Source organism: Dermacentor albipictus, chromosome 6 (assembly GCF_038994185.2).
Source record: "Dermacentor albipictus isolate Rhodes 1998 colony chromosome 6, USDA_Dalb.pri_finalv2, whole genome shotgun sequence".
NCBI lineage: Eukaryota > Metazoa > Arthropoda > Arachnida > Ixodida > Ixodidae > Dermacentor > Dermacentor albipictus.
The window spans coordinates 90502893-90521721 of NC_091826.1; the positions used below are offsets into that span (position 1 = coordinate 90502893).

General features: G+C 43.8%; 1 protein-coding gene across 3 annotated transcripts in view; it reads right to left on the bottom strand.

Annotated features, from left to right (window-relative positions):
• Positions 1–3811: 3811 nt before the first annotated feature.
• The window catches only part of LOC135912397 (BSD domain-containing protein 1-like), a 59088-nt gene continuing 44070 nt past the window's right edge, over positions 3812–18829 (bottom strand). For 2 of the 3 annotated variants that reach the window (XM_065444849.1, XM_065444850.1), the window contains 2 exons: positions 9211–9308; positions 3812–4239 (listed from right to left, as the gene is read on the bottom strand). In XM_065444849.1, coding sequence (XP_065300921.1) covers positions 4210–4239; positions 9211–9308 — 128 coding nt within the window. In that variant the 3' untranslated portion in view covers positions 3812–4209. The remainder of the gene's footprint in view (positions 4240–9210; positions 9309–18829) is intronic. The other variant, XM_065444851.1, reaches the window with a different exon arrangement.

Genomic DNA, 18829 nt, shown 5'->3' on the forward strand with positions numbered 1-18829 from the left:
CGCCTTTTCTCTCTTCCACACTCCTGTCATATATACACACGCTCTCAACCACTCCCCAATACGACATGCTAGACAGCAGCAGCCACAGCAGTGGAAAAGTCGAAGGAAGAGAAAAGAAAGCTTCGCTTTAATATACTGCACAATAACTTTTCCTTGGGAGAGTTGGTGTTTGCTGAACGACATGGTAACGTAGCAAAAAAAAAAAACAAACAGAAAACGAAGAATCTAAGTGAAAGACAGAAGAGAAAAAGAGGTGCTGCTTTTTTGTTTCCATCACTTAGAATCTCCCTTTTCCATTTTTTTGTGCTACATTACCATGTCGTTCAGGTGCCCAAGATCTGCACTCTATGGACAAAAAATGGAGACGTAAGTCAGGCTTTTTTTGTTTCTTGAGCTGCTTCACCAATCGCACATGTATCGGTAAGTTCCCGTTCTCTGTCCGTTGCCATTATATTTATCTTTGCAATGGTTCGTCATTACTTAGGTCTTAGAAACTAGCACAATCTTCACTCATGGTCCCTTTCACACAGCCTAGCGCGATGAGAGCCACCAGTGGCAGCAAGTATGAACCAACTGGTGCGTTTGCATTCGCTCTCAATGCACAGCAAACAGTTATGTACTGAACGCAACTGGAGCAGGGAAGCGCGAGGAAGGAAAAAAAAATATGCCCGAAAAAGAAGACCGATGCACTGATAAAACGCCAAAATGGCGACTACATGTCTGAGTGTTCGGCTTCATATCCCAAGGCGAAAACAGGCAATCTCTTGCATATGAACAGCTTCTGTGTTAATGTTAGAACCACTAGACCATGGCAAAGCAGCGTCGGAAATGTACAGTGCTCAGTGAATGAAATGCAATATTCGGAACGTGCAGCTGCCACCGTCTTAATTTTTTTCTGTGCCACAGGTGAGCTCTAGCTGATTGCCGTGGGACCAAATGCCATCACGATGCGTCACAAGGGCTCTCGCTCTCGCTGTATACCACGATGCATCAGCTCAATGAAACTGCTGATTCAGCGCACACATCACTCTGCATATTAATACATGTGTTCATTCTAATTTGCATGATTAACCCTTTCGCTGTCACGGACGTACCGGTACATCATCGCGCTTCCCCCCCACAATGTCACTGATGTACCGGTACGTTGTCTATTGTGCGTTCAAAATTTCGCGCCTGAGCGCAAAGCTGGCGCTCCTGGATTGGCTACGCCATCTGTTGACTCTTTCTACAAGTTCGTATATTCGTCTCGATCTGCGTTAACCCGTGTATTGAAGGGTACGGTGTAACTGCCACTCCCCACTTTCTCTTTGCTGAGTGGCGCGGTGGCTCCGCGTTCGCTGGATCATGCGTCGCGCGCGTGAAGTTATGAGTTCAAGGGTTGTTTTGCGATCTCCGCTGGTTTGAGGGTTTTTATTTTTTTTCTGTTGGTGTGCCTGCTACGGCGCGTCAAGTTCAGGTGCACATGCCGTTGCCTCTCCGGAAAGGGTGACTCGATTGCTGCTTTCGCTCTCTCGCCGCACCCTCGCTTCCGACTTGCAGCAGTAAACGTAAAGCTCTTCGAACTTTGTTTTAGCCTTTTTCCATCTCCCTCTGTCATCTTGATCACGCAATGTCACATTTCTCTCCGTTGTGCGGACGACTGAAAGCGCATCCTCCCTGCGCACGGTTACTTTCGGATAGCTCAGCGCGCGGACCTTCGTCTGCTCATTGGAGCGGTGGCTCAATTCCGATTCAGAATAGGAGCCGAGCTCGGATTCGGACTCGGCCAGAGTCGCATGCGAGGAAGAGGGTTCCGCATCATCAGATTCGGATGTTAAACCGATTTTATAGTCAGGCTGATGATGATGATGATGCTTACTAACAGCAGCTGCAGAACACTGAAATGTGCATATTGCATTGACTATGTTACTTGTATACCAATTATAATCAAAAATAAATTGCTATGTTCATTCCCTGTTATGCTCGTTCCCTGAAACCAAGCCGACACTGGGGGTGCGTCACGGCCAGAAAGGTCCGACAGCGAAAGGGTTAATAAACAATATGCACAAATTCCATATCGTAGAAAAAGGGTACGCCTACAGCCCATCCAATGTCGGCACACCAGGTCCAACCACTTCACTGGAAAGCGCTACTGGCGCACACATCACTCCCTATGCTAATTCACATGCTCCCGCTAATTTACGTGATGAATAAACGATATGTGCCAATTGGCTATTGCGAGAAAAAAATGTAAGCGTAAGCCCGTTACAATTATTGTCAGTGTGGCAGTTCCAATCACGCCTCTAAAAAATGCTGGTTCAGCGCACACATCATGCAAATGCACGTGCTCATGCTAATTTAAGTCATGAATAAATGGATATGCGTAAATTCTCTATCATGGTCACATCATGAAGAATGCAGCCCACCAATGTAAATCGATGACAAAGGGTGAAAACAAAGCAAGGCATCTAAAACAATGTTTTTTTTTTTTTCAGTGCAAAACAGAAGTAGCCTAGGCTACCGTAAGAACTCCATCAGAACGTTTTGTTTAATGGATACAGCCAACCTGTCCATAATGTACGACTTCTCGAGTAATTTCTGTCCATACTATAAGTTCTTGAGTAGTTTAACAGATATATATATATATATATATATATATATATATATATATATATATATATATATATATATATATATATATATATCCGTTCACTACATATTGCTGTACCTTTTGCAGTAACCAAACATTGTTCAGTTTCCTATAAAAGCACAGGAAGCTGTATGCTAGAGTCTAACCCCAACATAGTGAACATGGATATAACAAATTATTCGATATAACAAATCAGAAACACTTGTTTCTCAATGATACCAGCATGTAACGAGTTTAGTTTATAAAATATATTATATATAATGAAGGTATATTCAAGTGGGATGCAACTTCATCATAATGAGGTTTGACTCGTTAACCTCCATGGTGAATGCACTTCAACCGCTTAAGCATTTTATTTGTTCGACCAAAAGTGGCCTTATTTTGCGTTCCTTGTATGGCTTATTTTGAAACTTTACTCCATCGAAAAGTCTCCTGAAGCATTTTCAACCAATTTGCTTCATAATTGAAGCGAGAGAACTTCATTTTACCTCATTTATACACAATACATATGTACTTGTCATTGCCACAAATGTTAGTTAGAAAGGAGAACAATGCTTTACTGTACCAGTTTCAAAATAAATCATTCTGCAAAGCAAAGTTCTTGACCGAAGAAAATTTTTCATGCATTCTTGCACTTCTAAGACAGGCCAGAGTTGAGCAGCGAGTTTCTTTTGCCCGGGCAACTCATGTGTGAGCTGTTAGCGGCAGACGCCATCGTTCCATATTTGCCAAGAAGTGCAAAAAGCGTGCCATTCCAAAAATGTGGGCTTCGAGTGCCGACAAAGTGCCGCCACCTAGGTAGTAGAAAGTAAAAACTGCAATAAACGTGCCCATCCAGTGCTGACGAAATGGCTGCCATCTATGTTGTAGAACACCAAGACTTAATCATTGTGGCTTTCATGGCACTGAAAAAAGTGTTGATGTGTAGTAAAACAAAACAGCAAAATGGCCACCATTTTAAATGCTGGCACTGCAGCAGTAGAAGGAAAACAAAGTGAACGGGTTGACTGATTCAAATCTCTTTGAAAACGAGATTATTGCCGTTCAGAAGCTGAGCTCATCCAAACCAAAATTAACCGCGGTCGCATTGATGAGCTGAGTTCGCCCAAAACACTAAAAGTAGTTTTTAAAACGCATGTGAACATCAATATGTGCACACGACTGAAGAAATTCAAGACAGAATCATATCTCGAAGTTAAACTTTATTTAAACATTTCCAAAGATTTTTTTCACTCCCTCCCACTCCAGTTACTGGAGGCACAGAGCAATAAAAAAAATACACAAATCATGCCCCATACCCCTCACCCCCTCTTCCTTCCTTTTATACTGATAAAAGAAAACGAGAAGAAAAACGCCATGCCACTAGTAAACAATACTGGCTGGCACACAGTCACTGAAGATATGGTACAATTTTTTTTTTCTGCCCTCCCATCCACTCTTGCAACAGCCCGTTCTCCTAGCACTCTTCGTCAGCTTTGCTTTAAATAACCAAGCCCCTCGTGTAGACATGTGTATGTATACATCCCTGGGTATTCGCATCTGGTCTTCAGAGTCTTGGTATGGACACAATGCACACTCAGTCATTCCCACTTCTCCCAGTCATCATCAGCCTGCAAAAGACAAGAAAGAGACCAGCAGAAACAACCTTTCCTTCACACTGTGCTAGCAGACATCACACAGTTAATGTCACAATTGGTTCTCTGCACAAAAAGGTCCCAGGAAGGAGGGCTAAGCTGGGGTGGTATTTTTGGGGAATGATTTTCAGAGATATTTTCCCTTTTGAGATTGCTATTTTCCCACAATGCCAAGAGTGCTGTGAGCTGTTTACTTCAGCACGCCCCGTGCCGAGTCGTGCAAAATCTCACGAAAGTGAATTTATATCTGATAGCGACCGCTCATCATGCCATGTTGAAGACAGCTAAAGCATCTGGAACAATATTATAAAATTGAAAGTTTTTAGCAAGCACCAATCGCTAACCCTTTCAAGGGTTCTGGCAACACCTTGCACAATAGGCATCGCGCACATATCTCCCCTAACTGCTAATATCTGCTGGAAATTTCAGTGACTCTACAGGAACCGATGCACGAAAAATTTTGATGAGAAAGATCATCAAACAAGGAAGCAGCCACCTGTATGGCCAGCAAGTACCAATTATTACTGTGCTAGCAGTGGCACATGTACAAGAAAGGCAATGGTAAGGTAACTGATCTTCTCGACTGCAAGGAGTTTGGTGAATACCTTTCAGAAAGCGATTCATGTTTTACGATATAAAATTGTCAGTAATGATACCGGCCCTCTACAGGGCCCTCCACAGGAACTGACGCATGGAAAATTTCAATGACAAAGAACATCAAACAAGGAAGCAGCCACCTGTATGGCCAGCAAGTACCAATTATTACTGTGCTAGCAGTGGCAAATGTACCAGAAAGGCAACGGTAAGGTAACTGATCTTGTCGACTGCAAGGAGTTTGATGAATATCTTTCAGACAGCAATTCATGTTTTACTATATAAAATTGTCAGTAATGATGTACAAACCAAAACCCTTGTAGTACCAATGATGGGTGTTCCAAATTGCCATTTCCATTCTGCTAACATTACATTGATTGTGTGGTCCCTAGCTTCTTAAGTTTACCCTAAAAGTTACGACCCCTTACACTAGTGCTGGTAGAATATGGTAGCTTTATTCTCCACGAGAATAACAGTGAGCTGCTGTCCATGGTTTGGGAGCAACAGCCACATGCACTCCAACCTACTTTTACTGTTCTGGACTTTCCTTTCAGCTATCTGGGCCCCCTGTGAGTACATGGCCTTAAAGAACACTCTTTCACAGCACGCCCCCACTTGAGCGGAAGCTTTAGCTTGGGCCCAACTCTGATGCCGCCTATTCAAATACGTGTACAAGATATAAAAATGCAGAAACTATTTTTGAGATAACCACTAGCAGATTTTAATGAAATCTGTTGCATTTGCAACAGAAAGTAAAATTTTAGTGACTGTTGGAAGCAGAATTTTGAACTAGGGCCTTAATTTTTTAAAAGAGATTTCCAAAAATTGGTAAGGTTGAAAAAAAACAAAACAGAAGCACGAAGTTCACAAATTCGTAGCTCTGCACCTAGAACAGATATTGCAGTTCTGTAAACTGCATCCATTAGAGCATTCAAAGCAGACAAGTTTGATATGTAATTTCTTGTCTTACGTGAATTTGTAACATTTCCTACAAGGCTTCTGCAAAAGTCCTATCCACATATTAGGGATAAATTTGAGAGCCATGTGTCATACTTCCATTTTGTTTTAGATGCACTATTAGATGCAATTTACGGGATTGTTATATATCATTTTTCATTGCTGAGTTAGAGTTGTAAACTTTATAGTTTTGTTTTCTGAAAATTTTGAATTTAGAAAATTTTTTTAAAAGATATTGATGGCCTAAACCAAAAATCCACTACCAACAGTTGAATCATAGGGTCTTACGTGCCGAAACCAGCATTTGATTAGGAGGCACGCCGTAGTGGGGGACTCCGGATTCATTTTGACCACCAAGGGATCTTTAATGTGCCCCCAATGCACGGAACCACGGCTGTTTTTGCATTTCACCACCATTGAGATGCGGCTGGCGCCGGGATTTGATCCCACGACCTCATGCTTAGCAGTGCAACACCATAGCCACTAAGCCAATGCAGCGGGTCACTACCACCAGTTACTAGATCTTAACTTTTTTTTTTTATGCAACAAATCTCATCAAATTTAGTGCAGTGGTTACCGAGAAAAACGCTCTCTCCTTTCCCATGTATTTAGAGAGGAGACCCCGAGCTCAAACTTCCTCTTAGCATATTTTTTACTGCAGCATATGCAAAGAAATAGTAGCCTTGAGAATACATCTCGTGGCACTTTAAGCTAGAGAGCAGAAACATGCAAGGCAGTGTTTGTCTTCTGCTTACTCAGTCAGACAATGAAAAAACAGGCACACTGTTGCGAACAATATGAAAGGGAATACATAGCATGTGCCAGGTAGCCTCAAACCCAACTTCAAGCGATAAGCATTGGCAACCGTTGAAAACAAAATGGGAAGTGACTGGCTGTTATGCTAAGTGGTGACGCTGCCACTCCACCAGTGTTTCTAAAATGCAAGGAGCACCTCGTAGGCAGCTGGCTGTGATAACGCCTTTAAGTATAGTTGGAAAGTGGTAAGACATTCAAATGTAGAGGTAACTACCAGTGCTGTGACGATACCGACATGGATCCGTCGTTTATCACAAGCTCGCCCAATAAAGAGTTAAAATTCAACTAGTCTTTTAAGAGTTCTATTCTTCACAACTACTACAATGTGACAATATGAATATGAGCATAGACGGAAATCAGGATGCGTTGATTGAGCCTGCAATGTGTGCTGACATAAGGTTCTACTTGCACTGTAGAATCAAACAGTGGTGAAAGTGCCACTGGTATACTCGATTCTATCGCACCCCAACTGCAATGCACACCCCATTTAGAGAGAGAGAGAAAATGCGATACCCTTGATTGTACCCAGGCCAGATTTTTGTGGTTTAAGAGAGTGAAACAGCGATTTGTTGTGAAATCAATGTGAAATTTGGACACCTTCTATAGGTGTTGCTCAATGATGACAAACTTCTGGCCCTCGCAGAGGCTTTTGGCACCCACAGTACAGCAAGGCGTTGTGCTCCAACTCTAGATGGCACTGCTTCTGTGAAGCCACCTGGAGGCATGTAACTGACCCACCTATATCAAGCAGCACGAAGCTTGGCACCGACAGTTCAGTCTGGCCAGCCAAGGAGGCTTGCTACTTTCTATGAAGCATGCTTAAACCCCTAACACATGGTCTTTAAGATAGGGAGGGGGGAACTGAGATTAAGGGGCTGGGATTTGGACACTCCCTACTGCAGTTTTGGTTTTATACTCTAACATGTGTGTCATACAAAAATTTTCCACAAAGTGGGCATCAGAAACAAGTAAATACGGTAGAAGCACCTCCCTTTCCACTCTCTTTTTGATGGCATCTGCTAAGCATCACCCCAAGTTGGGTTTAAGGCTATGTGACATGCACTCCCATGTTCCCTTTCATGTTGATCACTACAGTACATACACTGGCCTACACATCTCACCTGCCAGGCATGCCTGGCAGTCCTGAACATATCAAAATGGACTGTAACATAAGGGCCTATAGATCAAGGCTAGGATTGAGACTTGGGCTACACGGAGTGAAAAACAGGCGTCAAAGCGGTAAATTCCCGACACGCAGCACCAAAATTTACGCCAGCCACCAACTTGGCTCAGACAAAAAAAAAAAAAATAATTTGCCTGATGAATTTCACTGAAAAAAAGTGGCAAAAGTGCGAGATGCGCTTGCCAGGCATTTCGAGGAGCAATCTCTCTATGACTGCCGGTGCCCAGCTGTGAGCTGTTGCAGGTTTTCCTTTTTTCCGTTTGTAAATGCACATTTCAGATTGCTCGGCAATTAACAATTGATAGAATGAAAACCTTTATTATGACTTTTTTGTTTTACAACAAGCATTAATCGAGTCTGAGAACACTGACAGCAACGCGGCAAATATGCAGCAGCATTTGCCTCTTTCCTGCTTCCTGTAGCCTAAGCCTTCACTGGCTTAGGCTACAGCAATTCAGACCAGTGTCATGCCACCGCATTTATTTCTGCCACGCAAAGTTCGTCATGAAGGTATATTCCATGTAGCCCAGGCTTTAGCTCTGTTATCACGCTACCAGTGCTGACCACGTGCTGTCATTAGTGCTGACCACGTCACTTGTCATTCCAATAGGGCAAAATACCATTCAGGCATACAACAATTTCTGGTGCAGTTCCTGAGAGCATTGTGTGGCTGCTGCGAGGGACATACCGCTAGCTTGGCTGTGTGCTATAAAACCCTCAAGGAGTTCCACTTCAAGGGGAACTATGAATTCATATCATATATAAATTCAACAATGGTGCGCTAGATCCTGACATCGCTCTCTCTTGGCGCTTTCCTATGTCACTCCCAAAGCATTTTCCATAACTATGAACTGCACTGCAGCTTACTGCAAACCTCAAGCATTCTTAGAACACTTAGAACAAGTGCACAGAGCACAAATTTATTACATGCAACATGGGAGCACACAGACTGTGGTGGCTACAATGTTACCTTGCCTATAAACGAGATGCAAGACTGTTACCGCTCAGATGCAACTCTACATCTCTTGTTTAGTAGCACCTCCAGTAATGGCTTGCATGCACCACATGATACAATATCACCATTCAGATGTCTCTTAGCTGTGGAGGCACAACATGAAGCATTGAACGAAACAGTGAAGGGTCCATGCCTAGCCCTGGGGCATTAGACCTTGCATTAAGCAAAGCTGGGGTCTGTGCATTGAAAGCTGTGGCCCAGCACTAAATGAAACCCACATCCACACATTTCTTGCAAGTTACCCACAGCTAAAAAGCTGCAATGTCTAATTGGCTTCCCCAGAATTAGTGATGCCACTGTAGAGATTCACAGCGGTACTATAGTGTACCGTGCAGTGGTTGAAGGCGGCACTGTCAACATGCCAACCCATCATTCATTTTACCTCAGACGCAGAGTGGGATGCCGGTTTTGCAATGGAAGCGGTGGTGGGAACGTCCGTGTCCGCCAACTCAAGCTCAAACTCCTCCCAGTCACTAAGGTCTGAACGGAGGGGATGGGGGGTCAGCAGTTGGAAGAGAGGAGGAGTTTTGGGAGAGGTCAGGGGGCCATTGAAGAGAACAAAAACAGAGCAACAGGGCGGTTACGATGAGGTCAAGAGTCGGGTGCAGAGAAGGTTATGTACAAAGCATGTCATAGAAAGACAGTCTGGTGATGGCTTCCATGAGGCAAAGATAAGGCATCCATCCAAGAAGCACAAGGTGCAAGGTTGCAAGGAAAAGGTACATCAATCTAGACTGGTACACTGCTCTTTCGGGACACTCAGAGTGTTTTTGAGACAGAAAAAGATTGAAAATAGCTCTTGTCTACATAGCACCCCTCCCAGCAACAGCTCCCTCGAGTAACAAACACCAATCTTGAAGGCCATGCCTCTGTGTACTGCAAGTACTAGAAGAACATCATGGCTGCCAAGTTTTGAACAGCACCTATCAGAATACTGTATCTGAAGGCTAAACTTTTCTTCCTAAACAGCTGAACCATTAGAGCAATGACAAGCCCAAATTACGAAGTCGACGCCACCGTTGCATGCTGCCAGGTTTCACAGCTATTTCATTGATTCACTCTTTTTGGAACACACGCCAACATGAGTGGTTTCTTTTGTTTCCAAATGCAATGCAGGTTACCTCATTTTCTTTTTTGTTTCAGTAGCTAGCTCCAACCAGATACCGCAACAATCAGCAAAGCTACATCTAAAATTGCCCTTTCTGAATACACACAATTTGTGCAAGAGCGATAAATTACGCTCCAAAAATTTACAAGCCCTCCATTCGTGGCAAGAGAAGGCTGATGGAGGCGATCACAACTGGAGGCAGCACATACTCTAGCTGAACTTCAATCTCCTATGAACAGAGAAGGAAACACATTAGTTCTAACCTTAAGATTACCAGAGCCAACACAGGAGCACTGCTCCATGTCAATCACCTTGGAAGCCATACTCTGCTACACTAGGGAGTCAAAAGGCCACACACGACAGGCACACGTGTAATCAAATACGGTATGAACAGGAAAGCGTGGAGCTATATTAGTCTGTACAGTACACCTCCTTTTGACAGCAGCCGTGACGCAGCAAGTCTCTGTTGCAAAATCAGCTAGACATGGCTAAGCAGCATATTTTTTTCCAATTTTAAGCCCGACGCAAATTTTTCTTTCTTTTATTCATTTACCACTTCAAAAAAAGCAGTACAAGTACGCTCTGTCACAAAAGTTCCCAGGCAAGAGCACTCATAGTTGGAGCAGACCTAAATACACAGGGCAGCAGTCCTATTGCCGGGCTAACCTAACAATGTAGAGAGGTTGCTAGACTTCCAGAGACCTTTATACCAAACAAGTAGGTTGCTGCTAGGAAATACGGCACCATCATGCTAGGTACTAAGTACTGACTAGGTACCTGTCTGTCCAGAGAGGTACCCAGTCGGCAACAGCCAGTTTTGCATTTTTTAAGCAATGGTGCCCACTTCCCTCTAAAATTTATTTCATTTTCTCAATGGCTAAAGCTCTGCTCTCAGTGAAACTGGTCCATCTATTATATTGAAATACTAAACGATCTTTTTAATGGGATAGATCTGAATATTGCTTCTAGCATTATTATGAACACTTTCCTGGCGCACCAATCTGCTGCCTGCAGTAAAAGCCGCTACTCCAAAATTGCAATTGACCAGTCTAGTTTGAAAGGTTGTTTTCCTTCGCTGCCCAAAATGACCACGGCCAACGGAGCAGAAAGCACTGACAAGGACAAAAGCCACTTCATACAGAAAAGCTCAAGAGGCTTGACTTTAAAAGACTGGAGTGACAAGCTGCACGGGTAGCAAGAAATGGAACTCAAATGAAACAAGCAAAGGTAGGCATTTCTGGCATACCACCTGAAGCAGGCAGATGTCATTTGAGCATAAACGGCTGAATGGACGGCAGGAGACAGAAGATAGCACCTGTGTTGGCATCGTCCCGTGTTCCTACTGCCTGTTATGTGTACAGTTAACTATACCGAGATGAAAGCACACCCCGCAAAATTGGATAAAAACTGGGTGAGCCAGTAATGATTCATGGCCAAACTGTAGTGTGCAGAAAGGTGACGGACAGGGGCAAAGGCGATACAAACAAGCACTGACTCACAAATGAAATTTGAGTTCAGAAATTGGAGGCACGCGTGCGTATTCCTAGTCTCTTTACATTTTACAGCAAAGCTGTATACCTCTACCATGCAAGGAAACTTGCACATCGGTGGCGTGGTAAGCAAAAAATTCCTCATACGTGGGCCGATCCCAGAGATAGTGCAATGCCATGCCGACCTGCCGCGGAGGTACAGTTCGCCATTAAGGGGCCCATACACCCAGCTTCGCTGGTATATGGGCCCCTCATACTTCTCGACAGAGTGGACAAGCACTGAGCTTTTTTCCAGTGATCATTTCAAAAACTGGATCATCACCATTATCAAATTTTCACTTGGCACAAGGCCTAAAGTATCTGAAATTTTGTGAATGCTGTTAATCACAACCACATAAAGACAACGGGCAAGACATTGCTCGTCGGCCTCACATATGGTCATGAATATCAAAAAGTAAACCCCTCAATTTCACTTCTTTTTTGAATGCTGCTGCAATTCTATAGCAACGGAGCATGCGATCAGGCTGTGTGAATGTCATGGGCAGTTTCGTACTCTCAAATGTACGTAAGCATTATTGATCACTCTGAAATGTACACTGAGACATGTAACTAGACATATTACATGTCTACATGTAAGATGTAACATGTTGTTACATGTGTAGACATGTGACATAGCAGATGCACGTGACCAAAAAGATAAGACTTGACCAACAGTGCTCACCACAGCTGATCTCAATTGAGTGTTCCTCGTCTTTCTTGCAGAAGTGTGCAAATAGCAATTTTTAAGAATCAAATATAAATCAAATATTGCAAGAGACTAACACAGTCAAATCAAACATAGAACACTTTTTGAATAGCTTTCAAATAGTTAGTAGCTGTTTTCACAATTGCTACATAACAATCTCTATATCCAAGAATGTCCAGACCATACCAAATGATGTTGCTGCATTGCACATTATAATAAAGTGTTTATTAAAAGCAAAAATGGAGCACTATAAGCTAATAAGTAGCTTATTCACATACCTGGGACTCACTGGTGGGAGCAAATGATAGTGGTTTAGCCAGAAATGTCAGCCTTAGTGACATAGTGAGCCCGACTATGTTGTGTTTTGTGTCTATTGTGACTGCTGGGATATAAAATTTATTGCACTTCTGCTTCAGTTTATGCTTGATTGCACACAGTCGGTGATATGAAATATGAAAAAAAAAATTGATGTTGATATGTTCTTCAAGGGACCATGGGAAAAAACTAACAACCAGGAAAATGTAACCAAGGTTAGGCCTCAAATCGCCACAACAACGTTAGAAACAGCTCAGAACGGCTGCCAGTACAGTTATTAGACATCTTGATGCTTGTGCTGCAACCAGGGATGGTGTGCGCTGTGTGCATAATATAAAAGACACATACAATGTCCCGTGACAGTGGCCCCTTTCAGCTCTTGATATGCTTCACCACAATATTTTGCATATGCTTCACTGCATAACACGTATTTATTGCAGTGAAGCTAAAGCAGACCAGCGATTATGCAACACGTTTAAGATCCTTGCCGGCTCCAAATTAAATGCAGCCCTGTGCTCGGCAGATCTGGCCCAGCGTGCATGATTCCTGGTAGGTTTTAAACAATGCACCCTTTTTCGGGTGTTTCACCAGCTGCTCTGTGCACGTTTTCTCCCAAAAGCTCGTGCAACGCCTGGCTTATGCAACTTCAGTTGCTTGTTGAAACGTTCCGACTGGCTGCATCACTATATTTACATAACCACCGCATTCAGAAGCAACATAAGGTGCGGGAACATTACATAATGGCAACATGCTAAACGGGAGTCAATTGGATTTAGGTCGGGACCACAAAAACGTGACGTAGCCAGGAAAACGTAACAAGGGACGTACCAATGGACTTCCACTGAATTTGATTCGGTTTTGCAAGCAGTTCGAATATTCACCCACCCACACTTTCTTGGCTTAAGTTCACCCTTTGAAGAATTCAGGTTCTTAACATGCATTTTTTCGCAGTGTTTGCTATTTCCCTGTCACTACAATGCGCAATCAAATGACAATGGCAAGCATGTGTTAAACAGAACTAAGCCAATCGTTGAAGATGAGAGTTACACGCATGCATGCATGCGTGCACACACGCACATGCATGCACAAAAGAAAGGAAATAGGTCATGTTGCATTCACACACTGCTGACCAATATATCTATGTGCACAATGTTTGATGCAACAGGGGTCTGTTGTTATGCATCTTATGCAATTCTGCATCAATGTCTTTATGTCCATCACCTTTGCACACACTGCAATTTAGCTATGTATGTCTACCCACCATGTTCATAACAGGTAGCATGAACTGAAACAGAAAAAAAAAGGCGATGTGGCATACATCCATGTCCTTTTTTCACTATCTGTTTAAGTTTGTGCTGTGACAAGTTACCTACTGGCAAATGTTTTCAGTCCTGCTGCATACAAACAAGCCCATCTTAAGGCAGAAGACAAATGTAACAGACAAAATGGAAACAAAAGACGAAGCACAAAAGGGAAACCCTAAACGCGTGAAAGAATGCCTCGAAAGCAAACCAAATAACGGAAGGAATCAAAATGATGAGTGCAAGCACTAGGATGATAAATACAACTTCTTAGAACGACAATATGGCACAACAAGCAACAAAACAGCAGGAGATGTATGGCAGAAACGTCACAGCGCATGTCCATTACAATAAAGCCAAGATATAAATAAGAACTTGCACTTTTCATTAGAAAGCCATATAAGCATGATGCAGACACCAAGCAAGATCAGCGATTTCAAATGATATCAGTGATGATAAGCATTACAGCACAGATAGAGAAAACACATGGGTGCAAAAAATGTGCAAAACAATGCTTTCAACAAGAAAGAAAAGAGTGGTCAAACTGCAGATTGAAGTTTGTGTTGCTGAGCATGACAAATGTTCTTTTAAAAAATAGGAACACAATGATTGACCAATGACAATTGATGACACAAGAATAGCTAACAGAGGCAGCAACAAACTAGTGAACGATTAATAGAAACCAAACATTGTCTTCAGGATACAAGGAGAGACGATAGTCAAGCAACTCTGCATTCTGCACAAAATAAAAACAGCAGTTGAAGTACTTACAGTAAAAGACAATGCCAGTATGACAACAGCAAACGTGCTAGAAACATTAGTTCGCATGCGCATGAGCAGCTTGTAAGGAAGAACTGAGCATAAGAGAGGCAAGCGAATGAGAATAGTCGTGTGATAATGGTCATCAGAACATTGAGAACGGTCATAATTTTGTGAGCCAGTGCTGAAATCCCGCAAGAAACATGCAAAAACGAAACACTTGCAGCGCATGCTAAATAACAGAAACATGTGAACAAAGTAAATAAAACATAATCAAATATGAACCCGCAACCCTTCACTAACAGCGCAATGACCTTCCCAGTGAATCTTGCCCATCAAGCTAGTACAGCCGAAAGAAACACCACAGTTCAAATAAAGATAGTGAACAAGCAAAATATTTAATACAATTAATCTGTAGAGGCATGACTATCGCCTCCAGAGCCGGTGAAGAACACGGCAGCTCACGTGCAGGTAGCGCGAGGAAAGAACCTGCTGGCACGCTTGACCTGATTGACCACAGCATCGGCCGCTCTAGAGATCCCGCGGCACCATGGCTGGCCGCCCTAAAAAACTATGGCCATGGTGGCTACCTCTTCACGCCACCTCCCACAAACTGGTGACACCGGATGACCGAACCCCACCATGCCAGTGTTAATGCACCGAACCTACCAAGGTGAGTGACATGGCCTCACGTGGTCCGACAGATGTGCCGCAGTTGTAGGGTGTCCAGGAATTATGGATCAACATGCCAGACATCTGGTTCATCCAGCTGGACAGCCACTTCCGCTTTAACAAGGTTTCAGGCTCTGGCTGCGTTCCAGGCTTCGGCTGCCAACCCCCAAAAACCCGATTTCTACGAGGATTTACAGGCAGCCGTCCTTGCTCGCCACAGCACCTCGAGCAATCAGTCACAACAGCTCTTGCCATTTGAACCGTCACATCATTCCACGTCTTGTCATCCCACATTGTCTGCATCCACCTGCACCTCTACTCGATCCATGAGCTTCCTCCCCATTTCAAAGGCAGCTGTGCGATGACTCTTTCCAAGGAATTCACTGGGCCAAAAGCAAGCGCTTTTGGCTACAATATGGCCCGCTGCTCCCCTTCCTTGGACGTTCCCGCAAGCCATCTGCTTTCCATTCAGAGGCACCTCCCTCATCACCAATTCAGAGGCCCTCCCACCGGCTTTGCTAGTCACAATTTCACTGTTGCAAACATGGTGACACCACAAGCACAACCCTTTGCAACGCCTTCAGCGACCACTCCAACCCTGATGCTTATGGTATTCAGTATTTCACTACAAGCAGCAGCAGGCGAGCCTTCCCATGTTCTGTGCTCGCACCTTCCGCCAATGCATGGCCTACCGAAGTTTTGCAGGAGCAGCTCTGCCATCTCCTTTCTTCAGCTCGAGAATCACTTCTACGTCAACAACGTGCGTGACCAACACTTGCGCTATCTCCACGCAAGTTGCGAGCTGCCAGGCGGTCTTCTTTCGAAGCTCCGACTTCTACCAGGCCCGGGTACCTATGAGAACCTGCAGCAGGTCTTGAATTCACACTACGCTATCACTGTTGCTCCGCCTCGCTCACAACCTATATGCTGCCAGTGCTGCCTGGTACATTTCTCTCGAATTGCATGAGCCCAACACTACCAGTGACAACAGCATCTACTTTCCGTACCCCTCTGACGAAAGCCCTGACAAATTACGCACCAAACGAGCAGTGGCTGGACTAACCACGCCATCTAGAGAACAAGGTCTTGCTGGTCATCACAAGACGTCGCCCTGCACAACTATACCCTTACCTGAAAGGGTGACGCAGCATGAATCAGCAAAGGCAACAAGGCACATCGATATTTGCAGTTCTCCGCCACTGCCACAGATGCATGCCGTTCGATGACACCGTCTTCACCTTTGTTCCCCTCAATGGCCTGAACTCTCTGCATGCTCCAAGAACTGGCCAAAATACCTTAACTCTGCTTGCTGAGTTGCACCACACTGGGTGTGCAGCCGCCGACAACACAACCAACGTCCTCAAGGCAACAGACACTGAATGCACCTTGTGAGCAGACACTCAGCTACGACCACCAGAGAGCTATTTGTATCCTTCGCCGCAACATGGACTTTACCTGGACTTCTTAACAGACGCTATGAATTGCCGCTCATGTATACAGGCCTGTAGTCTCTCTTCTTTCTATAGACGCACCTCTTGCACATATTTCAATCACGCTTCGCACTAGAAGGGGGGCCCCATAGTGCCGCGACTATTACCTCCAGAGCCAGTGAAGAAGAAGGCTCATGTGCAGGTAGCGTGAGCAAAGAATACGCTGGCACGCTCGAGCTGAGCGGCCACGGTACTGGCCACTCCAGGGATCCCACGACACCATGGCTGGCCGGCCTAAATAAACCATGGCCACAGGGGCTACCCCTTCACACCGCCTCCCACACATCCATCCATTTTCTTTAGAAGTTTACTACTTGCATACACAGTTATGGAGATGGCAGCACTGCTTAAGAACATTAAACCCACTCACTATAACTGGTTACACTATTACTATGATGGACAGTGGACACTGGCATAAGAGGATTTACTGTAATTATTTGAATCTAGGCCGATAGCATTTTTTTTTCACATAATCACGTGCCAGACTCCAGAGTCTGCTTAAATTCGAGGATATTAAAAGACGCGCCAGTTTGTAATTGAAAAATGATAAATATGGTGCATAGCTAGCACCATCTAGAAAAGTCAGTATCGCAGCCACTACTAGCCGTGCCAGTAGCGAACTGAAGTACACGAGTGAAGGCGCCATTGTGAGTTGTGTCGTATCGGCGTGTGGCGTGGCGCAATCGTAATGGCACCAAGTAGGTGATGGCGCTATAGTGTTGCTTTCAAACAAAAAGTTGTGCTAGCCGCAGAGGCACTGTCAAACGTTCAAGCCGGGCGGGTCTTTGGCATCGATGAGAAAAACATCTGTTGTTGGAGGGGGTAACGGGAGACGCTTTTTACGTGTGCCGCAATGAGCATATGACAGCGATAAGGAAGATAAGCGCGCGATAACAGCAAGGAGCTGTTCACCGAGATCGCGCCGTGTTTCAATGCATACGAGCTGTGCCGCACTGTCTTCGCATACATAGGTGCGTAGACGTGAGCTTGCGTGCATCTGCAAGTGTATTGCATGCATATGAGGCTACCAGCGATAATGACGTAGAGTGAGCATGGCATGTTCATATTAAATAAATGCTGTTTTCATTTTGTGAATGCTGTCCTCACATTTTTGTTCGGCTTACCTTGGAGGTAAGTTTTTCTTTATTTTTTCTGGCTTCAGACATTTTGGGGTTGGCTTAGAATCGGGGCCAGCGTATATTTGAGTAAGTACGGTAGATTGTTCTTCTTTGCAATGAGAGATTGTCTAAATACCAGTCAAAGCTATGTGAAAATTTACTGCCTACAAATAACCCACAAAGATGCCGCCATCATAGCAATATGAATAAATTATGAACATTTATGCAACAAGAAAATTTATATGCCATGAAGCCCTCCCCTATCACCACCAACCTGCAAGCAAACTGTCAAAAACAAGTTCAATTCTTCTTACAATTGGAAACAGCCACCCTCATTACCAACATGAACGTGCAGGTTATCTCACTACTGCATAATGGGCATGTTTATATCAGGGCAAGCCCATATGACAAAATCGAATATATATATATTTTTTTGAGAATGCATCTGATGCAATTACACTGCAGAAAGAAAAAGGCCCTGAAAAATATTCACTGAGGGACATCAAAATAAAGAACAAAGGACAGATGGGTTGGAATAGAGGAAAGGGCTACATAATAGCAGGCATTGTAACCTAAGCCTTGTGGTAAAAACGAAAACGATACGGCCTTAGAGTTTCTTACAAACGTTACTACGAGAAGCTTTGGCACTAACTAGTGCTTTTTGGAACCGCAAGCTTGGCAGTTCAAACACCATGGGAATTATGGGTACAGTACATAGATTAACTGTTAAACAAAATCTTGTGTTACAAAGTAACAACTTGCAATTATTGTATGCATGCCCAGAGAGTTCTTGCAGTCAAGAATTTAGAAAAGTAAGATTGCTTAGAAAATGGCAAGAAAATATCGAAATAAATAATGCCAGAAGAATGTCTGTTAAGCACAAAGAATAGACAAACCCGTGTGCTACTACACATTGCTCCCTCAGTACACCCTAAAATGGATTTACACCATTTGGAGCATATCTTGTCCCCAAACAATAATCATAATCTGTCTGCTTAGCTAT